This window comes from Micromys minutus (genome assembly GCF_963924665.1).
Source record: "Micromys minutus genome assembly, chromosome: 11".
In the NCBI taxonomy this organism is placed as follows: domain Eukaryota; kingdom Metazoa; phylum Chordata; class Mammalia; order Rodentia; family Muridae; genus Micromys; species Micromys minutus.
In genome coordinates this window covers 44,940,175-44,963,500 of record NC_137980.1, presented here as the reverse complement: position 1 = coordinate 44,963,500, position 23,326 = coordinate 44,940,175, and the positions used below count along the sequence as shown (strand labels likewise).

The 23,326-nt window shown below is 49.6% G+C and overlaps 1 protein-coding gene across 1 annotated transcript; it reads left to right on the top strand.

The window, feature by feature from the left end:
* Window positions 1–11,283: 11,283 nt before the first annotated feature.
* Window positions 11,284–20,241, top strand: CCN5 (cellular communication network factor 5). The gene is made up of 5 exons (XM_080925185.1): window positions 11,284–11,342; window positions 11,495–11,587; window positions 15,076–15,292; window positions 16,794–17,048; window positions 19,943–20,241. Exons 2-5 carry the CDS (start codon window positions 11,528–11,530, stop codon window positions 20,161–20,163), a joined length of 753 nt encoding a protein of 250 aa, XP_080781311.1. The 5' UTR covers window positions 11,284–11,342; window positions 11,495–11,527; the 3' UTR covers window positions 20,164–20,241.
* Window positions 20,242–23,326: the final 3,085 nt, after the last annotated feature.

Sequence of the window (23,326 nt, the reverse complement as noted above, 5' to 3'; positions counted from 1 at the left end):
CCAACGAGATGGAAGCTTCATTTCTGCCTTCTCAGCTGTGGCTGGGCAAACCCCCCCACTGTTTTCACATCATCCAAAAAAATTAAAATTAAAATAAATTTTAAAAAGGTCTGGTAGGGTAAGGTAACCGGGAACCTACGATAACTTTCCTTTTCATGTTGCTGCAAATGGGGACCAGAATACCATGTGGAAGAAAACTTCTCTGTTCTAGAGCTGACACTTCAATGCTTCTATTTCCTATTGGCTGCTTTTCTGCAGTAGACAGGATCCATTTCCTAGCCATGGTCCCTCTTGGATTCCCCTCAGCATCCCTCTGCCTCTTCTTCTGCCCATGCAGACACTCTGGGCCTCTTAGCATGTATAATTGCTATTCTCCCCAGTGCCTTTTGAGGCCCCCTCTGTGCTAATGTCATGTGACTAATGACAGTGGGTAGCTGCCTGAGTAGAGGGCTTGGCAGGAGAGTAGGAGGATCTGAAGTGACCCTCCACCAAAAGCCAGGTGTGATGTTGAGTAATTGTAATCCAAGTACCGGAGAGGCAGAGACAGACCCATCTCTGGCCTTTGCTGGCCAGCCAGTCTAGTCTGCTTGGCTAGTTCTAGGCCAGTGAGAGAACCTATCTCAGGGCTGGAGAGATGGCTCAGTGGTTAAGAACACTGACTGCTCTTCCTGAGGTCCTGAGTTCAATTTCCAGCAACCACATGGCAACTCACAATCATCTTTAATGGGATCCGGATACCCTCTTCTGGTGTGTCTGAAGACAGCTACAATGTACTTATAAAAATAAATAAATCTAAAACAAAAGAAAAAAAAAGAAAGGAGAAAGTGATATAATTCTACTAGGGGGAGGACCTGCCTTGGAAAACAAAGTAGACCCTAACTGAGGACTGACACCAGAAATTGACCTCTGACCACCACATACACTCCCCCCAAAAGCCCCTCACATACGGAATAATTGCTGAGTGTTTGGCATGTGCTAGGCACTGTGCTGGTCTCTCATTTTTACGATGCTCCTGTGGCATCTAAACTATAGGCGTGTATGTTTTAAAGCACTTCGAGGAAAGGCTGGCGTCAAGATTAGATTCAAGATCATATCAACGTCCAGATCTGGAACACTCTTCTTCTAACAGGCTCCATCCACCACAGTACATCCAGGTGGCTCCGGGCAGGCACCCCAGTGCCCATCCAAGGGAACTGGCTTCCCTCAGCTAAGTCATATGCCAGGGATCTGAGGACAGCAAGAGGGGCAGATGCTGCTTGAGCCTCTCTGGACCAGAGGAAGTGGCTTCCGTGTTCTTTTCAGACCACAGGCGGTGTTTGCCTTTAGGCTTTGGTGAGAATAAGGACAGCCTTGACCCCTGTTTACAGAGCAGACTCTCAGTACAGAACCCCGGAGCACTCCTGCAGCAACAGGCCTGCTCACTCTCTGTCTGGATCCGCACAACAGCCCCTCCGTCGCCAACATACCCAAGCAAAGGATGCAGGACTCGGGGGCTGGCTAGACTTCCAGGCATCAGGCCAGGGTTTCATTCCAGCATCAGGATATGGACCCTGAGTCATTATTCGCTTCCCTGTGGGATGAAGGGGGCTCTGAGGGCCTGCCCTTCTCCCACTGCTGGTACCCAACCATCGTAGGAGCTGGGACGCAGTGGAAAGGAGTTTCACTTCCGGACCCCCCAGCAGGTTGAAGTCTCACTCAACACACATTGATTTGGATGAAGCAGGGCATGAAGTGAGTAATTTTGATTGAGGGACGTGGTCCATCACCAGGAGCTACCTTAAGCCTCCTTATTCGCACAAACTTAGTTTTTCTCCCTGTCCCTGTCCATCTGGGCCACCTGAGTGGTCCTGTACATTGTCATACGAAGACTCTGCTCACATCTCTCCACACCTCAGTCTTGCACGCCAGGGGTTGTCACTTCACAAAGGGGCCAGCACCCAGCAGAAAATCGACTTACCCTTTGCTCTCCCATAAATGGGGTACCCCGCCATCTTTAATGTACCCTTGCCCCAAGGGTCTTCTTGGGTGGGGCTGAGAACTCCTGAGAACTCTCAGGCTTGAGGCTTACTGTGCAATCTGACACTGGGTTTACATTTGAGGAAAGTACTGTGTGGCTCAGTAGTTGATGGGAAGCGTTGGACGTGGTTGCAAGTACATTCTCAGCTCAGCAGCCGTGGGACACACGGGCTGGCCCTCCCGAGCCTTAGTTTACCTCATGGATGGAAACCCTGTCCCTGATCTGTAGTCCTCACCAACAAATCCACTTGGAAACATGCTCAGAGTGACATGACTCGATCAAGGTGACAGAGCAAATGACAGGCCACAGCTGTCTTATTCCTCTCCTGCCAGGCATTTGGATCTTGACGATACTTGACAGCCTTTTCCTCTCTCGGTGTTGAGGATGGGACCCAGGTTCTTACACTGCCAGGCAAATGTTCCACTACTGAGCCATGCGCCCTTCCCCCAACTCTTCAAGGCAATGAGCCTCTAATGTCGGAGTATCCAGTGTTCTACTGACAGAGCCATCTCCCCAGGCTTGTGTTATAGTTATTTCTGCCTGATCCCCACTAGGTTTGTGACAGGGGTGGTGCTCAGAATAACCCCCAGGTCTATTCTATACGTCCTGGGGTGCCTTGGTTAGCACAAGGTGTCTGAGCAGCAAATCCTCAGCCTTTTCAAGGGAAAGAAGGTCCCTTGGAGGGAACCGAGTGGAAGGAAGTCCCCGGACACCCATACCATTGGCACCAACAGCTCCAGAGAAAACATACCGTTACTGGAAGCCCAGCCAGGCAGAGTGGGTGGAAGTGGCCATGTCAGAGGAAACCACACAGGGCCTGCCAAACCTCAGGGGGCTGGCTCACTGGGATGTTTACGGAAATGCTGGCCCTGAGGTTGCCCAGCTGCTGGGCTGGGATCCCCTGGGTACCCTCAGGACCTCAAATGCCAGCTTGGCAGAAGCACCAAAGGCTACAGCTGAGCCCCGTTTACCTTTATGGCCAGCCTGGGAGAGGATAGTGAGGGCCAAATGAGTGCACGGGGGACAGCCACCCTCCAGATCATCCATGGGCACCCTGCTGCAGTGGTTGATCAGAGGGACCAGGCCCTTACTGGATACTCCTGGGAGGGCGCCATTCCCTCAGGAGATGCACACAAGAGGTGACTCTGGAGGCAAAGTGTTCAGATTCTGATTGTGTTTCCGCCGACTGTCTAACTCGGTAAGGTTAATGAAAGTTTTCAGTGCCTCTGTTTCCCCACCTCTGGATGGGCAACCGTGGTAATTATGGGCAGAGTGACATCATTACATGATTTAATATTTAAGGTTGTCCAGAGCCATCTGTGTCTCATAGTAAGTACCCTGAAGTCTTTGGTGTAGAAATAGGGCCTGAAGTTATGGAGAAGCTGAAGTCATGAGTGTAAATCAGACTTAGATTCCACCTGGGGAGCTTCAGTGTTATGAGAGGCACTGAATATGTTGGGGGCCATTGGCTAGGGTACTATTTGCCTTCTCAGTCTATGGAGGAACAGAGACATCCCCTGCAGCCGCTTTTTCAGGGGATGGGGTGGCTGTCCAACAGAGACCCCTTCGGGTCTACTCATTGGTCTTTTGGGGGCCCTGTTTATATCGACCCACATCCATGTTTTTCATCTGGCTCTGGAATGGACAGACACACGTCACTTCTGAGCCCTGAGCATGCTGTAGGCCTTGAGCCTTCTAGCTAAGAACTCCTAGACCAGGGCTTTCTCATCTCTACACAGAGGTGGAGTCAGCTGTTGTTTGCATCCGGCATTCAGGAAAGGGTACACATATCACAGTTAACTTTCTTGCAACATGCACCCCTGCCCACAATACCCTGCAGCCGCTTTTTCAGGGGATGGGGTGGCTGTCCAACTGAGACCTGACCTTAGAGCTGCCTGCATATGTCCCGGGAGAAACTCTTAACCTCCCAGACTCTACAAACCCACAGAGCTTGGGTGTCTCCAGCACAGGAGAGATCAACAGGAACAGACACCAGCTGTGTGGCTTCCACCTCTGGGCTTCTGTCTGCCTTCCTGAGCATGAGGGTGTGGGACTCTTTTGCTTCTCTAGGATGGGCTGTAGCTTAGTTGGTATCATGCTTGTTTAATAATAAACATGAAGCTATGGTTCAGTTTCCAGCACTGCAAAAAACTTGGGTTTGCAGATCAATCCTGTAATCCCAGCACCTGAAAGGTAGAGACAGGAGGGTCAGAAGTTCAAGGTCATCATCCTCAGCTACATAGCAAGCTTGAGACCAGCCTGGACTATGTGGGACTGACCCAGAAAAACCAAGACACATTCTTCTATTGGGGGCTTAGGGGTGGCCCCATTTAGGCCCCCTTTCCCTGCTGTATCACAAGCCATTTTAAGCATTGGGGATTACAGGGGGCTATGTTGTGACTGGAGTGTCTGCTGACTGGAGAGCTATCCTGGAGGCAGCCATGAGCTGAGAACATGGATCTCCCATCCCTCAACCAGGGACTCCAAAGCTCAAGCTGATGACAAGACAGTGACTCAGCCACCCCATGACTAGAACCCCCAAGGGCAGCTACTAACCAAGCCCTGCCCTCTCCCCAGCCAATGCTCCCCCAACATATCAGGGATGGGAACAATTAGCTACAGGCCAGGCCACATGTTCACATGGTCCTGGGTTTGCTGACCACATATGACTCAGAAGCCAGGGGAGTCTTGGGAGGCTAGAAAGACAACTTGTGATGTCACCAGTGGGGACTGGGCTTCATAGAGCTACCTGACATCACTTAGGCAGGAACGGGAGTGGGTTCTGGCACCTGCTGGTGAAGGCTTTCCTACCTTTCCAGGCAGCCATGCAGTGTGCCCAAGACCTTGGCATCATTTCCACCCCAGTTACCAATATACTTCCCAGCTGACATTTCTCAGCTGCAGCTCCCTCTCCACACCATGGCTTCACCCAGATTCAATCCCACTACCTCCAGGCCTTTACTTTCCCCTTTCCCTGCTCAGATCACCTGGGCAAAACCCACACTTGCTTCCAAATTCAGTGTCATGTCCTCTGAGGCTGGCTCAGGCCTCCCTCTCTTTCTCCTCAGCATTCCCTACTATGTGGAAATTGTCTCTGCTGGTCTCTGACCACGGACCCCATGAGCTCACTGTGGACAAAGACATGTTTTTCCTTCTTCTTTAACACCAAGGCATGGCCTGTACATCCAAGGTTTATAGAATGAATACATGGAAGATGGAGGAATGGATGGATGAATGGATGGATGGATGGATGGATGGATGGATGATGGATGGATGGATGGATGATGGATGGATGAATGGATGAATGGATGAATGGTTGGATAGATGGATAATGAATGGATAGATGATGGATGAATGGATGGATGGATGGGTGGATAGATGCATGATGGATGATGGATGAATGGATAGATGAATGGATGGATAGATAAATGGATGGATGGGTGTACAAATAGATATACATATGGGTCACACAGACAGACACAAATGGAAGAATGGACATATGAGTAGTGTATTAGATAGTGGCACCTATAGGAACCCTGGTGGAGAAGTAGGTCCTTGGAGCTGGGGTCTTTTGACCAAGGCAGGAGCTCTCGGGTGTGATAGGAACAACCTAGCTCCCTCATTTGGTCTTGATCAATTGGTCCCAAATTAGCAAAGTATTCTGAATTCTGAATGTCTGTGGGTCTCTGTTGAGGTCCTTACTCCAAGCCCTTCTCTGAGTCAGCACTATCCCTCTGGATATAAGTGATTTCCAGGTATATACAACATAGACCTCTGGGGCCCAAGGAAGTAAGGAATTACTTCTCACCCATTTTTTTTTTTTTTTTTTTTTTTTTTTTTTGGAATAAGGAAACTGAGTCCAACAAATGGATAAGGAAACTGAGTCCAACAAAGTCAAAGGATTTGCCCAGAGGTGCAGAGCAACAAAGCTGGGATTGGAGCCTGGCTTCTTCACTTCACTGATGCATGAGAGAATGCTGGAATTGTGGTTTCTTTAAAAACTCAGAAATAGTATAAGAATGTGTTTTCATTTCAATCCCAGGGGTGGGGATATATGGCTGCTTCAGACTGTATGCAGCTATTGATCATGATTTGTCTCATGCTCTAGCAGAAGCATGATTTTGCCAGCTGCAGATAGTTTTTGAGATTGTGTGATGTTTGGAATTCTGGGAACTTTTCAGAGGGGATATAAATGCCAGGGCCCCAGATGGGGTTAGTGGTTGTTGGTTGTTCAGGGGGGTTGTGGTTTGTTCAAAGAAGAGACAAAAGGAAATAAATCAGATTCAGGGGGTCTCTCTTTCCCTTTCTCCCTCTTTCTCTCTCTTCTCTCCTTCTTTCTCTCTTATCTAGTGATGGGGTGAAACTGGAATGTGGATAAAGGGTGGGAAAAGAAGACTCCCATAATGAAGACTGGCTACACACTGACTCGTTTAGACACATGCTAGCCTTTCCCCAGCATGCCTTGAATAATCCTCCTACACATTTCCAAAGCCCTATCATGTGTCACCATAAGCCTCTGCTCACCAACAGCTACACACTTGGCACCATCCTCATGCCATTCCCTCACCCTGAGACCCCAGCTCACATGGGCATGTGTACTGTGTCATATATATGCCCTGTGATGACCACATTTCAGCCCTTCTGTGACCATCTGTCATCTCCCACTAGCTCCCGGCCAGCTCAACATTCTGCCAACTGGCAAACCGTCCAAGTCCACAGCTGTCCCTAGGGACTTGTCACACATCACCTGGGACCGAAAGGCCAGGAACAGATATTTGAATTCCTGCCTGGCCCGCAAAACACATGGAAGGAAAGCCACAGAGAGACCCAACCTGTCCCTCCTATCACAGCAGAGGCAGGGTTGTGGGAAGCATCCATTTTGAAGATGGCAACCTCCAGTTGAGGGGTGGGAGCCCATGCTCTTTCTGTGATCCACATGGCATTGCTAAAGATGCAGAAAAAGTCAGTATCAAAGGGCCAAACAGAATGTGCTGTGTGCAGCAGGAGATTCTGTGAACAAACCAACAAGCTAGAGACCAAAAGAATTCATAAAAACAAGACCAAATTAATAGCAGACACACATGCCCAAGCAGGCTGACCAGAGGTACACAACAGAGAAGGGGCTGGAATGTGTGTCTCAGGGACAGAGCACTTACCCACAATCCTGGATTCCATCTCCAGCACCACCCCCCAACCAGGTAAAATAAAATATACAGCAAAATGGTGGCAATAATGTAGACCTGGGGGTTAAGTAATTTAAGGCCACCGTGAACCAGTGATGTATTTGTGTATTTGTGCACCCGAAAACCTAAAACCTAGGGAAACAAGGTATAAGGTACACAAGGAGGTGACAATGACTTTGAGGGTAGTGGATGCAAGCTCAGGGACCTGAATTTGAACCCCCAACCTTACATTAAAATGCTGAATCTGGCAGCACACACCCACAGTGCCAGATCTGGAAGCCAGAGGCCGGAGGGTCCCAGCCTAGGGAGGCAGTAACTCCATGTTCAGAGAGAGAGAGAGAGAGAGAGAGAGAGAGAGAGAGAGAGAGAGAGAGAGAGAGAGAGAGAGAGAGAGAGACCCTGTCTCAAAACAAAAGACGGAAAGCCGCAGAGGAGGAAAGTCAACCATGACCTGTGACCTCCTTGCCTCTACCCACTGGTGTGAAAGTCTACTCTTGTGCACACAGACACACAAGTGCTGACATGCCAAAAGATTGGCCTAAAGACAAGCGGAGACTTGAAGTTGATCACATTCCCAGATCTGATGGCAGTCAAGACCTTCCCAGCCTCAAATCAGCATCTGGGGTAGGGGGTGGGGACTCTGATGGCAAAGCCCTGATGAACTGCAGGAGACAGTTCTTATGTTGTATAGGTTACAAGGGAGACAGGGGAAGGGAAAGGGGAAGGGAACCTGCCAAGTGAGCTATTTGATAAATGTCTGCTGTTACAAAAACTAGATAAGGCAACTCATAAAAGAACGGTCCAGGCCCATTTCATTTATGAACAGATGGAGACTAAATAAAAGACTGGCTGAATCCAGCAAGGTTAAGATAATCACATTCCTTCACTATCAGGAAGTTTATCCCAGAGAAAACATTAACTACCGAGAACTCGCCAGCATATCTGCCTCAGAGGATCAAGGAGAAAAAATACAGTCCGGTTATTCATAACACCTGGAACAGACATGGCTCTTGGTCCTTAGTCTTCAGGAAAGAGAAGTACCTTAATCTCACAGAGCTTTTCATAACCAAAAGCTACATCGGTGTTCTGAAGGGCCAGGGAAAGGTGAGAAGAGCAGATACTGCTGCTGTGGTCTGAGGCCTGGGGCCAGACAGCTAGGCAAGGAAAGATGAGATTTGTGAAGGGGAGAGACGAGGTTAGACAAATCAACAGATAGAATAGTAAATGGGATTCAGCATGGCTTCCAGGTGTGTAGTCACCACCACCACCAAAACAAAAATGGTATTTTTACATCAGCAGTAACTAACCAGGAATGCATACCTCAACTCATGTCAGCTCAAATAACAGGGTCTGTGGGACAATATACATATTAAAACCAGTGGCTATGGGGCTGGAAAGATGGCTCAGTGGTTGAGAGCACTGACTGATCTTCCAGAGGTCCTGAGTTCAATTCCCAGCAGCCACATGGTGGCTCACATCCATCTGTAATGGGATCTGATAACTTCTTCTGGTGTGCCTGAAGATAGCTACAGTGTACTCATAATAAACAAACAAACAAACAAATAGATAGATAAATAAATAAATAAAACCAGTGGTTAGATATAATTGTATATATATGCACATATCACTGCCCCTTAATTATGTAAATTAAATTTATTAAGAGTATCCAGGACACATATGTAGCTCTAGGCATCATTAGAGATTCATCCTCTCCTTTTTGTCTATGAATCAGGATCTCTCTATGTAGCCCAAGCTAAACTTAAAATCATTACCCTCCTGCCTCAGCCTTAAAAGCACAAGAATGCCATGTGCGCTCACCCTTGCTTGGCTCCAAGCTCCCTTAAAAAAAAAAAAAAAAAAGCTTTGTTTTTACCTCCCCTGAACATGAGATCTATCTTCAAGGCACCCCCATGGTCCAAGATGGCTTCAGAACATCCCCATCCCACCTTTGACCAGAAGCCAAGGAAGAAAGGCCCTCCCTTTAGGGAACGGTCTCAGAATTTGCACCCAACACTTTTGCATAACTCACAACAGGAAGCTAGCCATGTGGCCTTGCCTAGCTGCCTAGCTGAGTGTATCTCGGCCTTACATAAACTCAGGTCTTGGTGATGGTGGCAGGAAATAAAGATAGTTATTGGTGTGGACACTGTGCAGATCTGTCTGAGACCCAGAGAGGGGGCAGAGTTTCTGTGCAGTCACAGAATAGATGAGCAATCAAGGCAAGGTGTCCAACCTGGCTCACAGTGGACTTTGTACCCACCTTGGCACGCCAGCCACACAGCCCGGCTGCTTCTCCTTCCACACCTGCCTGATTCGGGTCCTGTGTACCATTCCTCTGCCCCACTACCTAACCAAATGATGGCGATCTGCCTTTCCAAACTCCCTGGTATCACGCCTACATGTGGCATAGCCTAGTCTCAGTAACCATAGGAAGGACCAAGCAGGGAGCTACGAACAACTGGCCACTCCATCTCTCTCTCAGGCCCCGACTGAAGCAGGGTCACATACACCTATTTTTCTGATATTCATCCTTCTACCCACAGTAGTAGGCATAGCCTGTGTGTGACCTGGAAGGAATATGTAAACTCTATGCTTGTTTTCTTTGGAGATAGAGTCTTTCTTTGTAGCCCAGGCTAGCCTCCTATGATCTGAGCTCGCAGGTTTGTTGCACTGTAACTGGTGGAGGTGTTGGGAGCCACAGCCTTATCCAAGCATCTCAGCTCCAGTCTCCACCCCCCTACTTCTTCTTCAAGTAGGATCTCTTGTTGCCATTCTAGACTCAAACTCTCTGTGTAGCATAATTATGGGGAACTGAGGGATGTGTGCATGCCGGACACACACTCCATCAACGGAGCTGTAACCCTGGTATAACCTCAACCTTTTCTTCCCATGCCCAAGTTTCCGAAGTAATGGCTCTGAGAAGGAATTATTTCTGCATAACTGCCTAGGCCTAAAGCTTCCGCTCAGTCCCACTAGGTCACAGATCAATGAGCATGCCTATTCTGTTCTACAAGTGCTGGTTACCTCTACTCAGTTTCAGTTGTCTGTCTCCATCAATATTTGGGGTGAATCTCTTCCTTCAGGACTATCCCAGAATCCACCCTGCCTCTCCCTGTGTCCTACCTTCTATTTCCTGCATCAGCTCATTGGCCAATCAGCTTTTGATCGACAGATGATGCTTCTACACAGAACACGGAAGATTTTCTCTGTACCCTGACCTTCAAATCCCTTGTCCTTCAACCGACATCAGTTGACGGGACCTTAGGGACGTCCCCGGTACCCAGTGATTCAGTTAGTGAAGTGAATCCTGTGTTTTATTCTCTGCATATTCCTGCCTAGCCCAGTGCCCAGGAAGCCACATGCCCCCCAGGCACCTTCGGCACTGAGTATGCCAGGCTGTTATGCTGGCTCCTTCCTCTGGGCATTTGAACGTGCTGTTCCCTCTGGAACATTCTACCTCGGAGCCTTGTTATCTTTCAGAAATGGCATCTCCCGAAGAAGTTGTAATCCACCCTCAGTCTGAGCAAGGGGGGTTTATTACTCCCTCCATTCTTGTCCCCATGCCCCGGGCTCCGGTCCCCGGGTCTGTGCTGTGTCTCCAGTCCTACAGAGCCCCTCAAAGCTGGTAGAATTCAACAAGGACAATTTAGCTCAATCAGATCAGCAGAGTCCAGCAAGTGCCAGCACACAGTAGGTTCAGTCTGCTTAGGCTTGGCCACACCAGGCCACCTTCAGAGCCCAGGAGGATAGGGAGGCTCTTGGTTGCCAAGAGCAGACAGGCCGCCAAAGAAGCTCTGCTAGGGTCACACCCACCTCTGGGCGGCTGCCAGTCTCCCTGCCAGAAACCGCAGGCTGGGTCTGGGCTGCCCAGAGCTTGAGCTACAGGGCTCGGGACGTCGTGGGTCAGATCTGCAAAGCATTTGGCAGATGCTTCCGATCTCCCGAGGACATTGGGGTGGGACAGGGGCCTTGGCAAGGCTGCAGCTCCTGTGGCAGTGGCTTGGGGTGGAGGTCTTTTTTTGTTGGGAACTGAGGAGCTGAAAGGCTCCTGTCAGTTTGTCCTAAATTCTGGCACTTGTGGTGGCTTGGGCTTCGTTCACTGTCAGACGCCTGCTTGGTGGCCTCCACGGCCTCATCTTCAGGTAACTGGGCTTATTCCTGAGACCATGGGGAAAAGTGTAAGGACTATAAACGTGTGTGTGTGTGTGTGTGTGTGTATCTGTCTGTGTGTCTGGCTGTCTGCCTGCCCTCATTCACTCTAGAACATAAAAAAGACTCAGGTCTTGCCTCCCAGGTTTGAAGCTGGCTCCACAAGGGACACGGTGACATGAGGTGCAGCCCACTGATCCACCTCCTGGCCATTTCCTTCCTCTGCCTTCTCTCAATGGTAAGACATCCTGGTCTTGAAATACAGCAGAATTCTGGGTGGTGGGACAGATATGTGGTCACAACATAGGACTCTTGGAAAGACCCTATCCTGGATACAGTCTTGTCTCTCTGCCCAGGCTTGCTTCCCTCTCTGGGCCCAGACAGCTTGCAGGTTTTGCTGTGTGACCTCAGGCAAGTGTCCTTCCCTTTCTGAGCTTCAGCCTCAGTGAAATGGTTACAATGTTCATGGGGCTTCTGAGGAGACTGTTGAGGACTGTGCTCCACACAGGATAGCACAGGTCCTGGACCTACATGAGTGTCTAAAAGAGGCCAGTGGGACCCTCTAGTCCCCTCCAAGAAACTAAATCAGATGTGAGTGTTGTAGCTCTGAACCAGGACAGAGGTGGATGCTGGTGTCTGACTGCAAAGTACAGAGCAGGAGACATCTCTGAGGTCCATGTCCTTGTCCCTTGGTTCACATCGGACATCTTTTAATTAGCTTGTGAGTAGTTCCATTTGCCTCCACAGCCTTATAAGATGTGAGTAGTTCCATTTGCCTCGAGTTTACAACAGTCTTATAAGAAATTGTCCTGTTTTAGTCAAAGGAGACTCAGAAAGGGTGAGCAACAGACCCCAAGCCACACAGCAAAGAAAACAAACAATAAAAGAGTTGTATCTGGAGCCCGGGGCAGACATAGGTGTGCTTGGAGGAAACCTTAGTCTATGTCTCTTCATCCTAACCTGGGCAATACCTCAACTAAATGTCGACTTCCCAGTAACATAGAGGCAGGCCAGGAGCCAATGGAGACCCAAGAGGTCTCCCTAGACCAACTGGCCTTCAGTCTTGGAAGGAGATGGGCAGAACAAGATGCTGGAGTGGGTGGCTTGGGTAGTCTCGTGGGTCCACTGGGGGCGCCGGGATGGGGAAGAGGGTTCTGAAAGGGTGAGAAAGAACTGTTTTGGGAGTGACATTCGTGAGGCCATTCATTCCTGGACCCGGGAAGTTGATTGGCATCTGTCACAGAAACCTAAGGACATAGTCATGGAGAAGATGTGAACCTGCATCCTTCCCAGGGGAGGAAATTCTGGGTCTTCCAGGCAGGCTGTGGGCTCCTGATCTGACAGTGACCAGAGTCCTAGTTACTTAGTCTGGGGAGATCAAGCAAAAGAGACAGCTTGAATATGGGGGCAGGATGGCTAACACAGGCAGAGGAGAGGAGGCCAGCAGGCTGCTGTTTCCATATGTTAAGCAAGAACACCTGCCCTGCCTGGTCACTGTCCTTGAACGGAGGGCAGAGACTGGGGAAAAGGTTCAGGTGCTAACGGAGCCCCTGGAAGACAACAGGCTCAAGAGGTAAATTTGAACTCTGGCTTCCCACCAACCTGAATCCTGCTCCTGTCTGATGGCTTTTGTTTTGACCTGTTTTGCCGTCATTATTTTGGAGTTTATTTTGAAACAATGTGTCACTCTGTAGCCTAGGCTGACCTGGAACTCACTATGTAGCTCAGGCTAACTTCAAAATTCTTCTGCCTTAGTCTCCTAAGTGTTATTTCATCATCTTTAGACCAGACAAGTCACCCATACCTCCTGGGAAAGGGCTAAACGAAAGGCTTGTCCACACAGCGCTCAGCGTAAGGTTACCGTGAGTGGCTTTTCCTGGAGTTAGGACCTGGAGAAGCCAGAAGCTACTGAGAGCCCCAGCAGACCTAGGGCTTCGTAGCAGGCTTCTTTTGTGCTTAGCCAGTTCTGCTCAGCCAAAGGAGTCAGACCCCTGCTCTGAAAGTCCGCCTCTTTCCTGCAAGTGAGTTACCCAAGAATGTATTGTATTCCATGTTGAGATTACGCAGAAGCCTTGGAGAGGTGACAGTACATGTTCATGGCAAGCTCCTAGAGGCTGCTGCTCCAGGAACCCTCCAGAATCTGAAATTCTGCAGAGTGCCCTGCCTTAGGTGGGAACTGGTCAGGGACAAGCAGCAACTCTGGGGGCGGCCCCTGCTGGCCAGAGTGAGAACTGCAAGCCTTGGAAAGCAGGTTTCTGGAACTCTGGGTCCAGGGGTGGGCAGGATAGGGGGTACGGTAAACGGATCACTGTTTCCTTGGGCCCATCAAGAGGTTTGGTTCTTTAGTATTCTTTTCTAAAATCACAAATCTTCCATGTAAGGCCTTCTACTCCCGTTAAAGAATGATCATCCACTGGTGAGGTAAGGGCAATCCGGAACATCTTGAGTGATACCTCCATGGCTTCTGGTACTTCATTTGTGTATCTCTGTCCTGGGTGGGAGGTGCACTTGTGGTACTGGGTGAAGCCCTGCAATGAATGGGTACCGAGCCCCTGGCTCAGTTTTTGCCTTCTTCAGAAGTGTCCTCTTCTGGGGCTGCGAGTCCACCTCAGCGAGATGTGCTTGGCACAGCTCCCAGATCTGACTATGGGCAATCACTTTCCCTCCTGGGGAGTCAGTTTTCCCATTTGTGTGTGTGGCGGGGTGGAGTGGTGTGGTATGGGGGTGGAAAGTTGGGGTGGACTGGGCCAGATGCTCTCTTGACCTAGATGGGTTTTAGAAGCTTCTAGACAGCTTTTTAAATAGATACAGGTCCTACCTCTGTTGTTTGTAGTTTCATGAGTCCCAGAGGAGGCCTGGGAATCTGCATCCCTCTTCTTACCTGGCTAATCTGACTGTGCACATGTTGGGCTGTGCCAAGACCAGGAAATTGCACGTTCGGTTTGATTTCTTCAGCCTGAGGGGTAAGAACGCACACAGATTGCTGCCTTTGATGTTTATCACCTCAGGCTTTTACACTTGCTGGAGTGTGAGCTCATAGCAAAGATGGCCACCGGAGTTAGCCACATTCAGGAGGGTGAGGAGATTGTTTAGGGGGGATAAAAGGCTCACAGTGCAAGTCTGAGGGCTTGAGATGGATTCCCAGCATTCATGTGTAGCAGCTAGTCATGGTGGGACCCATCTGTAACCCAGAACTGAGTGGGTAGCAGTGTGATCTTCAGGTTCACTTGGCAATTGGTGATTGTCAGTATTTTTGATACTCTGTCTCAAAAAATACAAGGTAGAGAATGACAAATTCCTCCACCTGATGCCGATGTCCTCATATTTACACATAAACACCTGCATGCTACAGGTACATGTGCACACCAAAAATAAATAAACAAAAAGCTAGCCGTACTGATGACCTCCTACCTATGCTCAGGGCTTAGTGACATCATTTCCTGGGTGAGGAAACTCAGGCTTGGAGAGTTCAAAGAGCTCTCAGGCCTCTCAGCCAATCAGGCAGAGCCTAGGATTGAGACTCTGACCTGGGTTCTTGCTCAGGGTCAGTGACAGGCCACCTCTTAGGAGCACCATGAGATAGCTCAGGTCGAAGGCCAGTTCTGTCTGACACCGAGGCCAAGCTAGGGATCCCAAACTGTCTGATTTGGCAGAGAAGTGACCGGTCGTGAGAGTCCCCATACCTTCCACGACAGTCAAAACTGAGTGAGGTTTTTGTCTCCTCAGGTATGTGCCCAGCTGTGCCCGACACCCTGTACCTGTCCTTGGACACCACCCCAGTGTCCACTGGGGGTACCCCTGGTGCTGGATGGCTGTGGCTGCTGTCAAGTGTGTGCGCGGAGGCTGGGGGAATCCTGTGACCATCTGCGGCTCTGCGACCCCAGCCAGGGCCTGGTTTGTCAGCCTGGGGCAGGCCCCGGTGGCCATGGGGCCATGTGCCTCTGTAAGCAGATTTGCCAGACCAGCGTGTGTGGGGATGGGTGGGTGGGGGGAGGGCGTCAAGGCCATGGGATCCAGAGTCAAATTGGAGCGTGCTCTCAGGATCTCTTTCACCTCACTTTAGGCATTAGGTTTACTCAACTCAACTGGTGACCCAAGGGCCTGCTCCCTGTTTCTTCCCTCTGGGACGGTCATGATTTCCATCCACATCCGTCTATCTCACAGCAGCTTTCAGAGCTGGGCAGACAGCTGCCTCGAGACAAATGTACAGCCCCTCGGAGAGCAAGGGTGCCGGCTGCATGCGGGGCGTGTCGTGTGCCACAAGCAGTGCTGGGCACTTGTCCTGTTGCACAAGTTCTACAAATAGGGAAACTGAGGCTCAAAGATGTTAGCTGGCGTGCTCTATGCCGTACAGCCTGTTTCACCTTCAATCAGATTTAAGTAACAGTCCATACCTGGGCTGGGAGCCTTAAGCTTCTTTGTGACCACACACACACACACACACACACAGAGACACACACACACACACCGTGCTGTTTTTGGGTGGCACTGGACGTGTGACATTCCTCACCACTCTCTTAGGGCTGGGTATCCTCTGACACTTTGGGGCAGGGCCTGGTGACTGATACCAGGACCACTGTTGCTGAGAAGCTCTCTCTTTAGCATCACCCTCTCTGCCTATGGGGTACCAGGATCAGCCACCAGTGGTGACTTTGCCAAGGGTCACCAAAGGCAAAATTACCCCCAGTTGAAACGTTAGAGAAAGAGAGATAGCTCAGGGTTTTTGTTTTGTTTTGCTTTTTTACAGTTCATCTATTTCATCAGAGTGTGCTTCACATTTTGATAAGACAACTTCATCCCTTCCCTTGTTCCCACTCTCTGCCCTAGCCACACAAGCCTTGAGCACCCAAGTCATGTTCTGGACCACAGGGCCTTTGCACTGGCCATTTCTTTGTGCTCCTTCTTTCCCTAGACACACATGGGAAGTTCCCTGACTTCTTTTACATTCCAACTTATACACCACTTCATCTGTGAGGCCCTGTCTTGATAGTTAAGAAATTGTAAGTCCCTCTCTAGTACCTTAGGCGATATTTCACTAGGCCGGATCACCATGCTACATGGTCTTGGCTTGTTGGCTGTGTTTGTTTCCACTGGAGTGCCACCAAGCATGCTATCACAGAGGTTATACAGTGCTGGGGATTGAGCTTGGGGGCCTTGACCATTCTAGTCAAGCACTCTCCCAACCAAGCTACTTACAACCTTTAACAGGTACCCCCATAATTTCATTCAGCTGTGAAATTGGTACCAACATATCCTACTTCTCACATGGAGAAACTGAGGCAAGAAGTGAAATTACTTGGCCCATAGCTGAGAAAATACAGAGCTGGAGCCCAAGCCAGGCTCCTGGATGCCTCTCTGTCTTGCTGAAGAGAGAGGCCGGCCAGCGCGGCAGGGGTGTGGGGAAGAGAGGGGAAGGCACAGGGTCCTTTCTCCTCCCTGTGCAGTGGAAGAGGACGACAGTGGCTGCGAGGTGAATGGCCGCAGGTACCTGGATGGGGAGACCTTTAAACCCAACTGCAGGGTCTTGTGCCGCTGTGACGACGGTGGCCTCACCTGCCTGCCGCTGTGCGGCGAGGATGTACGGCTGCCCAGCTGGGACTGCCCGCGCCCCATGAGGATACAGGTGCCTGGAAGGTGCTGCCCAGAGTGGGTGTGTGACCAGGGAGTGATGCCGGCGGTCCAGCCTTCCATGGCCCAAGGTGAGTGAGTTTGGAGTAGGCCCTGGGCCACCAAGGCCCCGGGCCACCAAGGCCTCAGCTGCAGCAGCTCCTAGAAACAAAACGGACAAGCTGGCAACCCAAAAGGCAACCACCGAGGGGATATCATTTTAACTAAGAAATCATCAAAAATAAAGTTCAGGGGACTTGGGATGTGGTTCAGTAGTTAAGAGCACTTGCTGTTCTTGCAGAGGATGCGGGTTTAATTCTTTAGTACCAATATGGTGGCTCATAACCATCCATAACTTCAGTTCCAGAGAAATCCGATGCCCAATTTTGACCACTGTGGGTGCCAGGTATGCATATGGTGCACATGCATACATGAGGTGCATAATACACACATAAAATAAAAATAAATCTTAAAACATAAGAGTTCAAATTTAGGTGGCAGAGTCGGGGTGGGGGTGGGGAGGAAGGAGCAATTGTATACTTGAGTGAGATTTAGGCATCTCACAGCAGGGGTATTAATACAGTATAACTGCCATAAGGGAGTATATATAGATAATAAATATAGAATAATATAGTATGAAATAAAATATATGTATGGAAAATATATTTATGATACTTAAATACATGTGGATGGTTTTTAATATCATAAACAAATGATTGTTTGGATTTAGGTAAAATCTGTAGGTAAAGGCTATGTAAAAGCTGCACCAGACAAGACTAGAGTTTGGGACACAGCCCAGGGTAGAGCAGAGGGATATTCATGGCAGCTACATCCTTCTACAAGCTTTCAACTCTGGGATTTTGTTGTCCCGTTTCACTGATTTATTTATTTATTTATTTATTTATTTATTTATTTATTTATTTATTGTATGTGAGTACACTGTCCCTGTCTTCAGACACATCAAAACAGGGCATCAGATCTCATTACAGATGGTTGTGAGCCACCATGTGGTTGCTGGGACTTGAACTCAGGACCTTTGGAAGAGCAGTCAGTGCCCTTAACCACTGGGCCATCTCTTCAGACCATCCTGTTTCTTTAAAAACACTATCCTTACCGCATGAATTTGGCTGGGGAAGGTGAGCAGGAGGTGAGGGCTGGTGCTGTGGATGCTCCTGAATGGGAAGGAAAGAGACAGATGGCTTAAAAGATGGACGCTGTGTTTCTACACTCAGTTCTGAATATGCTTGCGGTATGACTCTGAGACAGTTGTTGAAGTTGCTGGCCTCAGTTTCTCCAACTGTAAACTAATAAGAACATCTACCTTTTATAACCGTAGAGAAGACAAAATGAATCTGTCCAAGTAAAGGTGCTGTAAGAAAGCCTGGTGTTAGCACTCTGTAAGTGCTAAGGCCAACCTCATACCTGCCAGGGAATAGGATCCATCAGGTTAGGCACGTAGGAGAGTGTCATCTAAATCACCTCTGTATTCCGACACCCCAATAGTAGGTGGAGATGAACCTAGACCTTTGCACACGTTTGGCAAACGCTCTACCATTGAACCACACAGCCAGTCCTCAGCTTTCATACTAAAAAGCAATAGAAAAACCCTGCCCCCCATCTGACCTCCCCTATATGCACATGGACAGGGTCATGAGCACACTTACACACTTACACTTAATCCTCTGTATTCGTATCTCAGCCAGCTGTGCATCAGAAATAGTGTAGTGCAAATTCTTCAAGCTTATTCCGGACAAGCTCACAAATACACAAGACTCCGTCTATGGTTATTTTATTTGGCTTTGACAGTACTGAGTGGGGGTGGGGTGGTGGGTTCACCCTCTGTTCTACTTTTCTAACTGCAGGCCTGGTTACCTCCCCAACGGTGTACCCCAAATATTTGCTGTTTCTCCTGGCCATGTGCTTATGGTTTCTCTCCCCTCATGGTGGCTTCCTCCTTTCTCTCATTCCCACCCCTTACCTCCAACCAGGTCACTCTAAACCCACCTACCTCTAAACCCTCCAGTAATTGGCTGGAGTCAATAGTTTTAAATCAAAGAGCTCGGTTTGCACAACAAAAGCTTGTAAACAGGGGAAGTCACTCAACAAAAGCTTGTAGGCGTGAGAGAAGTATCTCATAGGCCTAGACCTTACAGAGCAAACCTCAACAAAACAGTTCTGTAATCGGGCCTGCACTGAGCATGTGCAAACTATTTCCTTAGCAAAGATGGTTTCAGAACTATCCAGTAGCATTGCCATTTTAGCTAGCATCGGTGATTGGGAGGTGACCTGTGTTCCTAGGAGGGTATGTGTGGGGGTCTATGCAAACACTGCACCATTTATACAAGGATCCAAGTGCCCTCACACCTCCTGCCCTAATACACAAACACGTGACATCTGTGTGTGCAGAGCAGGGTTTTATCAGCATCAGCATCGGTGACAATTGGGATGGGCTGAGTCATTCTTTGTGGTTGGGGGCTGTTGGGTAAGATGTGGGTCGTGGAAAGACAACCTTGACTCTACCCTCTAGATGTCATTAGCAACCCTCCCCCCCAAAGCCCCTCCTATATATTCATTGGCTGTGACAATGGAAAATGTCTCTAGACTCTCCCGAATGTTCTTAGGGCTAGGAGGAAGGACATCAATCATAAGAGAAAAGAGTCTGGGAGGAAGATATAGGCCCCGGTGAGCCTGCCATCTTGGGCCCTTCATGTTATAGAAACAGGGCACACAAATGTGTTTGTAAGACACAAGTATCAGTGAGTAGGAAGGTAGAGAAAGGAAGACGGCCATTGTTAGCTGTTTCATGAGCAATGTCACAGGGTGCACTATGCTCAGACACCCTCAGTGATTGCTTCATCCAGTCCCAAATGGTAGAAAGCTTAGGAAGAAACTGAGCCTTAACAGCCTTGCCAGGTTCCCTGTGACAGCCAGCAGGTGAGATAACTTAGCTGCTGAGCCCCAACTTCTCTTTTTGCTAACCCCCCAGGACACCAACTTTCTGCCCTTGCCACTCCTGCGTCTGCTGATGTCCCCTGTCCAAATTGGAGCACAGCCTGGGGCCCCTGCTCAACCACCTGTGGGCTGGGCGTAGCCACCCGAGTGTCCAACCAGAACCGATTCTGCCAGCTGGAGATCCAACGCCGCCTGTGTCTATCCAGACCCTGCCTGGCAACCAGGAGGCACCGCGCATGGAACAGTGCCTTCTAAAGCCAACTGGGGATGCAGATACAGGGCCTGCCATTCTCGGCAAATGTCCTTAGGACCAGGCCCTGGACCGGTGGTAGACGCCCCCTCCATACTCTTGGCTGCAGCTAACCGTCTTGGTTGGATCCACTGTCCAGAGCCACTGAGCGGTCCCTGCTCTGTCTGACGTAGGTGGAGCAGATGACCAGCTCCATTTTCCTGATTCAGCCTGGGATTCTGACCCAGGCTTCTGGGTTCTCCTGGATAGTTCCTTACCAAACTTGCACACGGGACAGCATTCTCTCAAAACTTCCATTACAAGGGAAGAAGAGGCTATACCGGGCAAGCCTGGCCACCATGCTGGGAGATAGGTACTGGGCAGCAGATTGCCTGAAACTTCCAGTTCCCTTCTTGGACTTCTTTCCACTTGTCCCTCCAAATTATGGGTGAATTCGTAAGACTCGTAAGTGTGCCTTCCCTGATCTGAGAACACCCTGCCTGCCCAGGAAGAATTCAGGGGCAGAATTCTCTGTGAACATGAAGAGATGAAATCACACTATCCCTAAGAGCATCCGAAAAGAGCGTCCACGAACTTGACCTCTGTATTTGTGAGAATGCACGTCTCTTAAGCACTCCCAAAGCAGGAGGCTCCACATCTCTGGCAGACCAGGACCTTTCCCTTCAGCATGAGAAAGACAAGGGACAGCAGAGTACCCTTCTCGGGAGGACTGGCCCAACCTGGAATAAACACCCAAATCGAGTGTGGAATTTTGTTCGGTGTCTTGTGTTTTTGTGCAGAAATGAAACAAAACTTCCTAAATATACATGTTGCGCCCTCTCCCACAGTCGGCTTTGTGGCTTGGGAAGCGGCTTGGTTGGTAAAGTGTTTGGCAGGAAAGCAGGAAAAGCCGGGATCAGTCCCTGGAGCCTAGATCCAAAGGCCAAGTGTGCTGACACTCCCTCATGATACTCGTCCTGGGGAATTGGAGACAGGAGGGTTCCCGGGGCTCCATAGTCAGCCTAGCCTATTTGGTAAATTCCAGGAACTGTGTGTGTGATCTTACACACACACACACACACACACACAATGTTTTTTAAACTAGAGTTATCATCAAGGTCTAATCAAGCCGTCAAAGATGTCTCTGGCTAGCGTGGTGACACACGCCTATAATCTCAGAACTCTGAGGCAGAGGCAGGTGGATGGATTTCTGTGAGTTTGAGGCCACCCTGTTCTACATATTGGGTTCCAGGCCAGCCAGAGCCATACAGTGAGATTGTGTCTCAAAAGACAAAAACTAAACAAACAACCATAATCTCCATGTTTAAACAGTGATTTTCCCCCTATGAAATTTTAAGATGTATGTAATTCACACAGATGTACAAGGGCACAAACTCTGTCTTGAGTCTTTACAACTGTGTACCCGTGTGACCAACACCTCCATTCAAGTATATAATGTTCCCATTGCCTCAGAAAGCCCTGTGCTTCCTGCAGCCCGCTTCTCCTGCTCAGGCGACCCCCGTCCTACCTGATTTCCATCTCCACAGGCGTGAGTGTCACCTGTCCCTGAGCTTTGCACACTTGGAGCCTCGCACTCTTTATTGACCAATGGTGGGAAGGGGGAGAAGAAAAGAACCATTTACTGTAGGTACTGACGGAGTCCATCAGAGACCAGCTAAGAAACCAAGATCAGCACCACACCTAGAAGTGAGAGCTGCCACCTGGTGGCAGGTGCAAGGCTGACAGACCCAAAGCTGTCCCTGAAGGAAGAAGGGACCTCAGGAGGCAAGGCTGCCACTCTCCCAGAGTTGCCAACCAGGGAGGAAGGTCAGCCTGCATGATTCTGTAGTCAGAATGACTGAAGGGTAGAGACAGGAGCCCGCCCGGTGTGAGGAGCCCGTGTTGGGCTCGTAGGTGACCTTCTGATCTTCTTCCTCCCTCAGGCTTTCAGATTCGAGCTAACTGGGTCTGTCTAGCTGAACCCAAAGAAAGTGTCTGCCCTCACTTCCTTAGTGCTGGGCTAGAACAGCGGGGGGGGGGTGGGGGGGTGGGGGGGACTTCCTGTTGCAGGCCCAGTGCTCTCTGGAGACTCTTTCTGTCAGCTGTGGCTGAGGCTCCCAGCACAGTTGGTCTCTGTGGACTGAGGGCACCCCAAGTTTATGCATGTCGAGGGGAACAGGGCTCCTTAGGTGAAAAGCAGAGAGAGGGAGGGAGGGTGGGAGGAAGGAAGGGAGGGTGGGAGGAAGGAAGGGAGGGTGGGAGGAAGGAAGGGAGGGAGGGAGGAAGGGAGGGAGGGAGGGAGGGAGGGAGATGGAGTGAGAGATCCCTAGCCTGCCTAGATGCCCAGCATCTGTCCTAACTGGCAACAACTCTAGAGAACCTGGTCCTCAAGACCTTTCCTGGGAGTTGGCACCAGGATGGTACCAAGCAGCTGAAAGCACCATTGTCTAGTGAGTATTTCCCGTGTCCTGCTGCATCTATCCAAGACCTTAAAAAATGTGAGGTGCTTGAAGGAATTTCTGCTCTACAGGGGGAAACAGGCCAGAGAGGTAAGATTACAGATACTATCAAGGCTCGGACGCGCAGAACCCGCCGAACCCAGGGGCTGTGCGCTCCTCTCTCATTTCCCTCTTACCCTTTCCTGTCTTTCCTCTCCTACGTTTTATCTGCCCTGTCTCTCCTCTCTCCTTTCAATCTTTTTTTTTCCTTGCTTTTTTCCTTCCTTTCCTAGATTACATGGGGTCATTTGTCTATTGTCCAAGAACAGCCTGCCCCTCCTCAAGAACCTGGTCAAAGCAGGAGCTGGCGGTTCCTGAGTCCGCAGTCCCCAGCCCACGAGTCACCACTTCACTAAAATCTGTGATTTCAAACGGGCTCTGGTAGAGGTACCTGTAACACAGTGCTGCCCCCTAGTGACATTTGTAAGCATGAACAGTGGAGAGACTGCCAGCCCATTGAAGTCCTGCGTCTAGAGGTCACTGCTGCCCCCTGTTGCCCAGATGCAAAAGTGCAGCCCATTTGGAGACCTGTGGGAGCTGCTGCTTCAGCGTGAAGTGGCGCTAGAGATAGCCAGGTTTGTTTGTTTGTTTGTTTGTTTGTTTGTTTGTGGGTTTGTTGTTGTCGTCGTCGTTTTACTATCTGTGCTGAGTGTATTATTTAATCGTTTATCCCTGAGCTGTGTAACCGTGT